This window comes from Ctenopharyngodon idella, chromosome 23 (genome assembly GCF_019924925.1).
Source record: "Ctenopharyngodon idella isolate HZGC_01 chromosome 23, HZGC01, whole genome shotgun sequence".
Lineage (NCBI taxonomy): Eukaryota > Metazoa > Chordata > Actinopteri > Cypriniformes > Xenocyprididae > Ctenopharyngodon > Ctenopharyngodon idella.
The window spans coordinates 4,534,589-4,547,073 of record NC_067242.1 but is presented as its reverse complement, the minus strand read 5'-3'; the positions used below and the strand labels follow the sequence as shown (position 1 = coordinate 4,547,073).

The 12,485-nt window shown below is 43.0% G+C and overlaps 1 protein-coding gene across 7 annotated transcripts in view; it reads right to left on the bottom strand.

The window, feature by feature from the left end:
- Positions 1 to 1,131: 1,131 nt before the first annotated feature.
- The window catches only part of rreb1a (ras responsive element binding protein 1a), a 55,911-nt gene continuing 44,557 nt past the window's right edge, over positions 1,132 to 12,485 (bottom strand). For all 7 annotated transcript variants that reach the window (XM_051881532.1, XM_051881530.1, XM_051881534.1 and 4 more), the window contains 7 exons: positions 10,556 to 10,706; positions 10,314 to 10,456; positions 8,188 to 8,377; positions 5,533 to 8,083; positions 5,242 to 5,406; positions 4,345 to 5,115; positions 1,132 to 4,221 (listed from right to left, as the gene is read on the bottom strand). In XM_051881532.1, coding sequence (XP_051737492.1) covers positions 3,704 to 4,221; positions 4,345 to 5,115; positions 5,242 to 5,406; positions 5,533 to 8,083; positions 8,188 to 8,377; positions 10,314 to 10,456; positions 10,556 to 10,706 — 4,489 coding nt within the window. In that variant the 3' untranslated portion in view covers positions 1,132 to 3,703. The remainder of the gene's footprint in view (positions 4,222 to 4,344; positions 5,116 to 5,241; positions 5,407 to 5,532; positions 8,084 to 8,187; positions 8,378 to 10,313; positions 10,457 to 10,555; positions 10,707 to 12,485) is intronic.

Below are 12,485 nucleotides of genomic sequence, written 5' to 3'. Positions count from 1 at the left end.
AGTCACGTCTTTTAATGCCCTTCTGGACCTCAAAAGATGCAGTGTCATGGCTGCCTATGTGTGGATCAGATACCCTCGGATTTTTTATCAAAAATATCTTAATTTGTGTTCCGAGGACAAACGAAGATCTTACGGGTTTGGGCCGACATGAGGGTGAGTAATTAATGACAGAAATTTCATTTTTGGGTGAACTAACCCTTTAACCAATGTCTTTGCTGCTGTCCTTCAATGAACTAATTCAACCATACTAATAAGCAAAGATTACTTTAGATTAGATTTAGAAATAAGAGTGTTGAACTTCCTTCTGTATCCTACTCTTCTGTAATCTAGAATGGCAGCACAGCTGAAAGGTTTATTTGAACTGCGCCCTCTGCTGTACTGGCGACAATATGCATTTCCTTCAGCCTGAGGCTTATTCGTTTCACTTTTGGTGTGAAAGGGCCTTTACATTTGCCAAAAATAGAACTTTTTTGCCCAGCCCAGGTGAGAAAAAGTAATATAACGCATTACTTTTCAGAAAAAGTAACTAACGCAATATTGTGATGCATTACTTTTAAAAGTAACTTTCCCTAACACTAGTTACAGCATCTACCAGCAGGAGTTAACTACTGAAGCCAACCAGCCAATCCTTGGTATGGATGCAACTCCTGGAAACAGTACCAGTGTCCGAATATGCTTTCTCCCCTACTATACAGTTGGTGGAAAACAGTAAAAATTAAATGTGAATTGTCCAAATTCACAGTATTCATAAAACATTTAGGTGAAAAGTACCCAGATGACCTACTACTTTCACAGGAATTCTGAAGTGCGCATCCATTGGATACTTTATTATCCCATGCGGTTGTGAATCCAGTTGTGTAGGTCATATAACAAAGCCAACAAATGTGGTCCATCTGGATTTCATTCTTACTACACCATACTACATTTAACAGTTGCGAAGTTCGTTCTGTATCAAATGTAGTACCAACTCACTGTGATTTTGGACACTTCTTTCTGGACACATGGGTTGAGAAAATGTATAGGCCTTTACTGTTTAAGATAATTCTGGATTAAAGAACATAAAATTATGCATTAAAATGGCAACAAACACTGCCTAGTTGTCTTTTGGAGAGTAAAAAAACTATCACACCCTTTCTTTAATATATCTTTATTGCTTGAATAGTTTTGATACAGAACAGCTTACATTTCTGATTCTGAAGCACTCATTCGAAGAACAAGAGTAGTGTACCAAAAATGTTCCGGTGATTCTGGTTCCATTCAAATCCAGTAGAATTATTTTTGGGGATGTAGCAGCGACGCAAAACTCCCTTTTACATCGGTCAGCACGTCAAACAGTGACAGGTCTCCATTCTTCCAAGAAACGGAGGATTAAAAATAAAAAAAATAAAAAAATAAAAAAACGGGGAAAAAGAAGGTGAACATATCTTGTAGAAAACCTATGAGTGGAATGTGGATTTGATAACTCCACCCTGTTCATTTGAATTCACAGTCAAGTGCTAAAAAAGTAGTGATTGACGATATAACATATTCAGAAATCATAGGTGAAGAAAAGTTTTGCAAGGAAAATGATGATTTGAGAAAGCCTTTTGTACGAACCCTGAGAGTGAGACAGAGCGAGGAGGCAGGTGGGGCGAAAACAGAAGAAAAAAACATTAATAACTGAACAACATAAAAGGTTATCATGCAAAACTACCCTACAGATTCACCCATAGCAGAATAACAGTAAATTTCACAGTTTTATACATAAAAGAATATATCAATGAAAACAACTTGTATCTCTCTGTCGAACTGAAATAATCATCATCATAATAATAATATAATAAAGATAACAGAAACAGACCACACATTCTAAAAAAAAAAAAAAAAAAAAAAAAAAAAAAAAAAAAAATGCATACAAAGGTCTACATAAAGCTTTCGGATCAAAAGTGATTATTATCATCATCAAGAACCCAGATCAAAGCTGGGATGCTAAATATTGAATTTGAATCATTTTTTATGCAGCATAATTGTGTTAATACATGGCTTCTCCACATTTACTTCTTCACCCGCACTGGGCCATAATAAATACATTAAAAACAGTTTGTGAGCATTCTTACCAGGAAACCAACCACTTCCACGCACAACCAACACAAAACACACTCACATGAACCCAGGAAAAGGCATCGGGAGAAGCAGAAGTCCCGGAATACACAGATTGAGAAAGCGATTGCAATTGCATTCAAGTTCATCCAATACTACAAGTCTCCTGCCTGAGCAGAGATGTTAGATCTTCACCACTAGGGGGCGTACACAACTTGGTATCCAATCGGGGGCAAATTCTCTCTCGATCCCCACAATCGGTTCAATATTATTTTTTGCCGCCTTATATCATCCTGTCGCCACACAGAGTTTAGAGGCGCGCAGATCAAAAGTCATCCATTCGGTAGACGGCTGCTCCAGGAAATCAGGAGACCTATATTTGAAGAAGCTTACCAGTCCATGCGATTTCAAACAGTCTTCATGCCCTTTGAGGTTTGCTTTGTTTGTGTCTGAGGTTTCTTTACAACACAAGTTCATAAAACTGAGAGGTTAAAGAGATCCAACTACAAAAGAACATGTGATTGACATGGGGTCCTCCTAGTTGAGGAGCGCTGCAGGACGACACATCCTGACAGGAGGCAGCAGGGCGACAGGGTTCAAGTACACCATGAATTCTAGTTCATAAGCCCGGCAGAAAGTGAGACGCCTGCCTGAAGCTCAGAAGAAAGAGTAAGGCTAAAAAAAAAAAAGTGATGTTTTTGGAAGACGCTCACCCTGGAAACAGGTACACATTTCATCATATTTTCGTCAAGTACATCAGATTCATAACTCATGGGCTTCCTTATTGTGTTTTTGTGTGTGTGTGTGTGTGTTCTTAAGTAGCTGAGACAGGGCTTGAGGGACAGTAATTCATGAGCCCTTAAGTTAAAAAGATGCCTTCCCTCATTAAAAACACCCCCTTTGTGCCAAAAACAAAATGCTAATGCTAAGGACATGACACAATCAGCACAGTTGGACATTCATCACCTATTTTTGGGCAAACATTGCCCATATACTTTACGTGATAGCTGTTGAACACCTTTCCAAGTATGACCCTCAGATCTATGCTGGGCTGTTTCCCCCCAAAAATCTCTACATGACACAGCACCCAGAACAATAGAGCTCATTACTGTAATAAAACAATTACTCTGGAAGCCTTTGTCATTAAAGGATTTAGACAAAAGGGGAAACTACTGGCAAATTAAGGGGGGACAAACAGCCACGAAGAAGCCCTGTGGTGAACAAGTCGTCTTTGCGTATTCCAGTTATGCACTTGGGTGCGAGCCTCTCAGTAGAAATATGTCCTGTTGTTAGTCTCAGCCTTCGCTGAATAGGGTATAAACCTGCTTTTCATAAGACGGTTTTCACTGTCACTGAACTGTACAATACGATATGCTAATTTGTTCATATATTGCTTATTGTAGTTCTCTCAGGATTCCAAAAAAAATCATAACGATCATTGTAAAATACTATAAAAATCAACTTTAGATCATGATAAATGCTGATAAAGATATAGCAAAAAAAGTAGAAAGGCACTTGGAAACAGTCATCGCTTTTTTTTTTTTTCACTGCAATGTACTTTTGTTATATGGCACTGCTTCTTGTTGCAGCACAATGTTTCATAACCTAAAGAAAGAGTCGCTCTTCACTTCACCCCAAGCAGTGGCGGTTCGGAGGTGGGCAAAATGTGCTCAGTAGTGGGCTTGGTGTGGATCTCCAGTAAGCCTTGGATGAATCCCTCCGACGGCTCTATGTCAGATGTGGTGGGTGAATCTGATGCTTGTTCCTCTGCTGGAGGTTCTTTGGGTGTCTCTGTTGCTGGTGCAGGTCCTGTCTCGGAGGTTGGTTTAAACTCTTCAGTTTCCACAGCTGGTACAGTGGCTACACAGTCCTCCTCTTTATCCTGTGAGGTTGGTTCCCCCTTCACAGTGTCTGCTACTTCACTTTCATTCTCAGAGGGTGGATTGGTGCTTGTAGGTGTGCACTCGCCTTCGCTAGCCGAACGCCCACTGAAGCCCTCCTCGTCGGGTCCACCTGTGAGCCCACAAGTCGAACCATCACTATCCACTCCACGTAGTTTCTGGTGGATACGCTGATGTCGGACCAAACTGTGCTTTAGGGTGAAGGTGCGCTCACATGTCTGACACTTGTAAGGCCTCTCACCTGGTAGAAACGAGGCATTAAAAACATTCAGCTTTTAATAAGAAACATTTAGTTATCAAACAAGAGCTGTCAGTTCTTATGAATGATTTACCAATCTAAGCATGTTTTCAGGTTTGTCTTTACCTGTGTGAGAGCGCATGTGTCTGGTGAGATCCTGAAGACTCCAGAAACGTTTGTTGCATATATTGCACACCTTTTTCCTCTTGTCTGGCTTGCTGCCAGGTTCTTCAATTTCTCCCTCGGCACTCTTTGGTTCAGTTGCAGCTCCCTCTTCATCACTCCTCTCCTCCTTATCCTCCTCTGACCCACTCTCCACCAAACTGCCTGTTCCCTCGTTCTCAGCTGTGCCCTTCCTTAAGCTCTCCACCTCTTCTTCTGTAACCTCTTTCTTATTTTCAGAAAGCACAACTGGATCACCTGATTTTGTGAGGATCTGTATAGGTCCATTAGTTGGGTCTGATGCTACATCCAGTTGATGAACTTTCTCATGTCTGGTCAGGGTTGCAGCGTAGCGGAAACTCTTCTTGCAACTTTTGCAGGTGAGTTTGGACTCCTCCTGAGGCGTTTTATCAGAAATGTCACCATCTGCTGTAGGGGAGGACTGTGGCTGGTCTTTCTCAGTGATCTTGAAGTCCTTTGGCTTAGAGACAAACGTCAAGTCAAGGGTCTTATTGCTATGGGAATCGCCATCCTCTTTTTCTGGGTCATTGTGCTTCAATGACTCGAGGGCTGTTGGGTCCTCCTCCTCTTTGTGAGGAAGAGGCTCTATCACAGCGGCTTCTGTCGGCTTAGCTGGTGAGGGTTTTTCAGCATCCGTTGCTACAGGCTTCTCAGGGTCTGATCTTGTGAGATCCATTGCCTCACCCACAGGAAGCTCTGTCTCAGATGTGCTCTCTAAAATATACATTGACAAGTTACACCTCAGGTAATAAAGTGCAGTTTTAATGGTTAATCAACAGTTAAAAAGATACCACCATCTATAAGCAATTTAAAGTTTCTATTATATATTATTTTTGATACCTGCACTCTCTGGTGAGCCTTCCTCTGCTTCCTTAGACTTGGGTATTACACCATTGCGCCTAAGCACTCGGTTGGAAATGCCATGCTTGCGTAAAAGATGTCGCTCACAGTTGGACTTGGTCGAGAAGAAGGCATCACATTGGGGACAAGGATATGGCTTCTGACCTGTTTAAGAAATTAAAAAAAATAAAAGCAAGAAAATGAATTAACACATACTATGACAGTAACATAAAAGGTGTACATTAACACCCTTGTAGTGCTGTGGTCTGTAAAAATGTACATAAGAGTCACCTGTGTGTGTTAACATGTGGCGCTGAAGCGAACTGGCCCAAGGGAACACTCTGGGACAAAAGGGGCAAGTCATCTTTTGCACAGAATTTGAGTATGCATTCTTCTTCCCTTTGGACTGATGGGGTTGAATAGTCTGCTGGGCTGGCAGGTGTTTCTCATCTTTCACCTCTTTCTCGTCACTACCATCTGACTGCTGCCCGCCTTTTCTTGCCAACTCAATTGTGTTGGTCTGAAGATAGGCACTGAACTTGTTGGCATCAGTGTTTGCCAACATCCTCTCAACACTTGCAAACTCCCCACTAGACTCCAAATCAATACTCGGGTCTGTGGCATTCATCATAGGTTTTTCTTTCGCTATGCTGCTGGAAGGCCTTTTCCTGGACCTCTTCTTGGAGCTCTCTAGGAAGAGCTCCTCTGTCAAGGTATCTGGTGACTCTTGCTTGCCATGTGTATCAGAATCAGCCTGAAGGCTGTTAGTGTTGTCCCGTTTTAGAAGGTCAGGGGCACCAGAAACAGAAGAAATGATCTGAGCAATGGATGCCAGTGGTGGAAGTTCCTTCACAGCAGCAGAGGAAGGTTTAGGAAGCAGGGGCTTTAGGCGCAAGGGCCTTGCTGCAGCATTAGTGCTACCAGTAAGGGAGGTCAAGGCTACAGGGACCTGGTAGCATCCAAGTGGTTGGGACTTCTCATCAATGGACTTATCAGCCTGAAGAGCCTTTGCAAGGATGCTGATGGATGAATTTTCCTTCTTAATCTCTCTTGGCAATGCGGCCTCAATGTCTTGTTTAAGCTTCTTCAGAGGATTCTTAGGAATAGAGAGGTCAATGGGTTCCATGGAAGAGTCATAGGAGACAGGCTCAATTTTGATCCCGGGTGATCCACTCACACTTCCAGCACTGCTGCCCCCACGACTTTTGTTAGAGAAGTCCAGAGGTTGATCCATATCTATGCTGTAGAAGTTAAGGTCTTCAACCTTGATAGGCTGCACCACAGTGCTAGGAGAAACCCCATTGAGAGGAGATGGGTTTGGGCTATTTTGGGTTGATGAAGCTAGAAGAGTGATTATGTGCTCTTCAATATCCTGCTCTTGGACCTCTGGATGTTGTTTCAGAAGGTGATGGATACAGTTACGCTTGGCAAGGAAGGCTGCTCCACAACGCTTGCACTCAAATGGCTTTCGCTGGCAGCCATTGTGTGTGCGCAAGTGAATCTGCAGGGCCCGGAAGGTCTTTAGGTCCTCCCCACAGAAGCGGCAGGTAGTTTCACTAGTCCCAGCCTGCTCCAGCACATCTGCTGTGGATGTGGACGAGGTAACATACTTGATGTTTTTCTCAATCTCCTTGCGATTGTTTTTCATGTGCTTTTTGCGAAGGTGACGCTCACAGTTAGCCTTGACAGTAAATGGGTAATGACAGAGCCGGCAGACATAGGGCCTCTCACCACTGTGCGTTCTCAGATGACGGATCAATGTAGCCTTGTCTGGAGCAACATAGTCGCAGATATTGCATTGGTGGGGTAGGATGCCCAAATGATATCGCATGTGTGCCTGCAGCACACCAGAAAACGCAAAGACCTGGTCACAAAATCGGCAGGGATATGAGCCTTTTTGAGATGTTCCTTTCTTTCCAGTGGTCTCTTCTAACTTGCCATTCTCCTGCTTGATATGCCTTTCATCCATGTCCATTGGGGTATGGGCATCTCCCATGCATTCTGCCTCCATTTGTATTCTCTCTGCAGAAGCCTGGTTGTTGGCAGAAGAGGGTGAGGAAGATGAGGAGAGATTCCTAGCCGTCTTGAGAGGATGGCTGGCAGGAGGTGGGAGGCTAGGGCTGATGCAGCCCAGTGAAGCTTGCTGGGTGTTCAAAAGGGGTGGTGGAGTTGAAGCTACCATACTGGTTCTGGGAGCCACCAAAGGCTTTGGCTTGAGTGGAGGCATCTGCTTGTAGCCTGACTGCACAGCACTACAAGGCGCCTTGGATAAGGGTGGGAGAGAGATTTGGTTAGGAGCAGCTGAAGCTACTTTGAGTATTTGCTGTATATCAGCGAGTTCCATGCTGGATTCACCACAAACAGGCTTCACCACCATACCACCATCCGGCTGCACCAGAAAACCTGTCTGGAAAGGCTGAAGGGACAGCAGTTTGAGAGCTTCTTGATGGGACAGACCATGAAGAGTCGCTGGGTCTACAAGAGACAGGTTAACCCCTCCAACAAGTCCAGCCTCTTGAGGTACGGTGGACTGATTCGGCTCTACATGGATAACCCGGATGCTATCTAGCTTGGCTTGCAGGGCATCCTCTTCTGAAGGTGCAGGCTTTATCTTAGAGATATGCTTCAAGCCCAGGGAGTCCATGAAGCTGCTTTTCTCAGGAATGGGAAGCTCATCTTTCATAATTAAGGGTGAAGTTGTCTCTTGGGTGTCACTGGAAGTCTCATGTGAGGCTTTGTGCAAGTCCAGAGCTGAGCTAAGAGGGAATGCCTTATCACATGTGTCACATACAAAACGATGGAATTTGCCAGTACATCTGCGAAGGTTTGTTTCACACCAAATCTGTGGGTTAAAATAAAAATGAAACTTAAAAAAAACTTATTCAAGACAAAGAACATTTACATATTGTGCAGTTTAACCACAGAAAGGTTGACTATGGCTTTTACCTGGGCAATACGAGGGAACTTCTGGCATGAAAAGTCAATGAAAGCCAGATCATTAAAGCCAAGAGGGATGGATGGGTTATTCTGAATAAAGGGTTGTCCATTGGGGTCTGTGGGTAGCTGCTTATGGGTAGCTGCATTGTGGCGGAGCAAACTTCGGTGTGTCCGGAATGAAATGCAGCATAAATCACATCTAGGAATAAGAATGCTAATGTAAGGTGTTGATTTCAAGATACACTACACACATTGTTTGTACTTAATCTGCCTGTTGTATACACATAGATTCATGCTCAATAACACACTGACATTATTATTAATATTATTATTATTTATCATTGCCCAAAATCTTCAAGAAATACAGTGCCCAATATACAGTGTGCTGTAGAAATACATCCTAGACATCCAAATATATCTGGTATTTCCTAAGTGAATTGCAAAGTCAGTAATAATCACACCCTAGCCTACAAAGGCTCTCGTTCTGTGTCTATTGGGTGCTGCAAGAGACAGCTGGCTAATGTCTGTGCACTGGTCTTGTCACATGCCCTGCCCCTGATCATAGTGAAGACGTGTCCATAGGAACTATAAGCTGCTTTTATCTCCGCAAACATACACAATGCAACGCAAGGCAGAGCATAGCAGCGCATCCACCTGAGAAGCATAAAGAGCTAAATTGCTAACAGGTTGAAGATTACTGCTTGTGAATGCTTTTATAAATTTGGTCAGATTTGCATGAGAAAATCATGTTAGTTAAAATGGAGAAGCAAAATTTAGCTTTCCTGTTACAAAGAGTTCAAGCACTATTACCTATAATTACACTAAACCATTCCCTGTCCAGGATGCAGTTGTTTCTATTGGCTATTTTGCAATGACTTCAAACATGGCTCATCCAATCAGATTTCAGAGTTGGAACTATTAATTTTATTATAGCATGTATGTATGGGAGTGTCCATCTTACTTGGAAGGGCTGTTTGGGTGAGACAGATAACATGTCGGTATCTTGAAAAGCATTCTTATGTCTGTTTGTACGTGTGAGTGTGGTTATTTTGCTGCTTTTAGAACTCTTCAGAGTGGAACCCAATTCACAGCAGTCTAGATCCTCTTAACTAGCACTCTTAGCTCTTGTGATTACACAGGATTAGTGCTAAATTTGCAGCAGTTCCATACAACAATAACTCTGCTCTGAAACTCAGACAGGTCCTGCCAACTTCCTTTACCCAGAGCCATGCCCTACAGCTATCCATTAACTAGAGGAGCTAGCCGTTGGTTGGGTGATTTTAGAGGGATAGTCTACAGACTGACATCTCCAAGGATACAGCTACCACCTCACACACATGCATGCATGCACACACTATTACAGAGATGTCCTGCAGAATGCATCTTGCTAAAGTCTCCTCCTGTGTCTCATTAAATCCCCCCCAGCCACACAACCTCTGTGGTACCTCCCCCCTCCATTTTTCCTTCTTTCCTCTACGTGCCACTCCCTTGCCCTAAGCCTGGGGGCCACATGCAGGGGGGAGGGAAGAACCTCTTAGGCCTCTCACGAGTGGGAGGGGGACACGTCGACAGGATTACAGACATGTAGGTATGATCATCCTCAACCAATAACATTTTAATAAGCTTAAAAACCAAACTTTGGCACTCAGAAGGCCAAACCTGTAAAACAAAATAAAAGATTTCTATCTGAACCAAACAAATGTTTTTTTAACATGTAGCACAATATAAAAGGCAAATCCCACTGAAACAAAATCCCTTCGCATAGTTAGTAAGCAAGAGGAGTTGCACCCTCTGTATTCGGATGTGTTAAATTATGACTGTACCAGCACAAAGCATGCCACCATATCTCCCAGCAACTGCAGGGATCCAGCCTAAAGCCCCCGCTACTGGCGTCCCCCTGCAATACAACTCTCACCTCGAACAAAGGGACAACATTCCTGTCTGAGCTTAATGGACAGCTATAATATACTGAACAGAAAACCGAGTGTAGGAAGGGCTAGAACTTTTCCATTATCAAACCTTAAACATTCCTTTGTTACCAAGCCTGTCAGTTCTGAAATAAATTCAATACTTGAGACATGAATCAGGATTGTGTTTTGTTCATACATTTAATGTACTAATGCATGTGTTTGTACCTCAGTGTAGTGTCAGGATGGGTCTCCATGTGGGTGTCAAAGTCGTTTTTGCATGTGAGGCTCTTGAAGCAGATAGGACAGGTCAAGACTTCCTCCTGTCCTTTGTTCAAACCCTGCTCATCTGCCCCACTATCCTCCAGGACCTGCAGCACACAGGTCACTGTCAGCTATTTGTAGCTCAATTTGGGAGCACTGTCCTGAGGCACAGGTAGCACTGGATAAGATGGTGGATCCACACTTACCTTTTTGCTGGATGGCTCCTCTGTCTTCTCCCTGTCTTCATCATGGCTTAGTTTGCGTTTAGCTGCAGAGGGACGTCGACGCTTAGGTGGAGACAGAGTCGGACTGCTGGGGATGGAGCTGGCAGAGTCCTTCTCATGGATCTTCATGTGTCTGAAAACAGATAAAAAAGTCCTTTAAAACTGAATGTCGTGCGTTAACAAACCAGCTGTTGCATATTGCTTAGCGATCACCACAAATTATTCTGTTACATTTCTCTGAAAAATGCTTGGGCACTGCAGTGTTTATGGTTGGGAGTAGATGCATCTTAAGGACATATCCAGCTGCCTCCCACTGGTTTGATGGATGAGTAATTAATGAATAATACTCTAGAAATTTAGGGTAAAGGAACCCCTGTTCATCCCAAAGGGAGCCAAAAGAAATGACTGTAATGGGAGGATGCTAATGGGCTGGAAACTACTGCAATTATCTGCAGCCTCTATATGTGCATATGTTGAGTCCAAGATGGCGGGTAGAGATCAGCGGAAGAGAGCGGTAATGTTGCATGGAGAGGGCCAGAAGTTGATCCTCTATTTTCCAGAGAGATCCTGAGAAACCCAGTGAGGATCCATAGGAAGTAGAGGCCCAAAGAAATAGATGAATGAAAAGGATGCCTGACTTAAGTAACAGTTTGAAGTCCACTGTTGGCTAAAATATCACACACACTATTCGTTTTATCTCTCACTGAACTCATACAGAGATAAAAAGATTTATATTTATTGTACAATCAAAGATTACATTTCAAATGAAACATGTCTGCTGGATGTGTCCAGGAAGGGCTCTATCTAAGTGTACCTATAAAAGTTTATCTTATAAAAGTGCTTTGGAAGTGTATATGCATGTGCAAGTGTGAAAAAGGTCAGACATCCCATGGTCTTGCAGGTCTCAGTTTTCACTCTGCAGTCAGTGGTTTATTAATAGCAGGCAGCATGTTGGACACTCGTGTGAGGACCTGACAGGCTGTTATATCTCTGCTCTGGACTCTGACCTTGCCTCTGACCAATCACAGAAATCCAACACTGCCAAGTCAGCAAACTGTGATTGGATGGAAATCACCACCACTGTAACCTCATATAGGATGACAACTTATCCACTGAAAAATAATAATTAGTTGAATATTGCTAGTTTATAATAATGACATGACTGAATCTGAGTCATGCAGAACAGTTTCAATTAATTTAAATTGTAATGAGTAATGTGGCAGTAACGTTTTTTCCAAACTGCACTAGACTGAAGTTTCCTGTCCTTGAAAATGAAGGATGTCAATATGGACATTTCATGAGCAGGCTGGCTAATCTGTAAAGGATCATAAAAGTTGTTGATGCATAAACAGGTTTATTCCATCCAATCCAAGCATTCCATCGTGCTCCCGCAGAGCACAGACAGAGGGCACTGTGGTGTCAGAAAGTTAACTCTTTTCCAAGCAATGTCACAGCAAGGGCACCCCCTTTAAACCTGTGGCTGTTCAGTGGTGTAACTAAGACTGAAGGAGTTAAAGCAAATATAAGCAGCCAATCAGAACACACTCTGACTCTCTTCTGTGAAGTTGTGACCTTTCTCCATGGCAACAGGGACTCCCTCCTTCTCCTCCCAGCCCCCCTCTAACCATGTGATGCTTTGGCACAAGATGGCTGCCTCCTTGCCAACTACATGGACTTCCTTGGACATGCATGAGGCCTCAAAACTATCAGTCAACTTATTTAAGCACTGAAAAAAACACTTTCTCACACTTTTCTCACAGGTTTTCATGTCTACAACGGAGAGCAAAAAATGAACCGAATGTAGCCAAAGGTTCTAACATACATTATGTAATTCACAACAAATCACAATTAAACTTTGGCATGTACCTTGTCCAGCACTGTTTGTGCTAAAGACATGAGTGATGGGAATTTT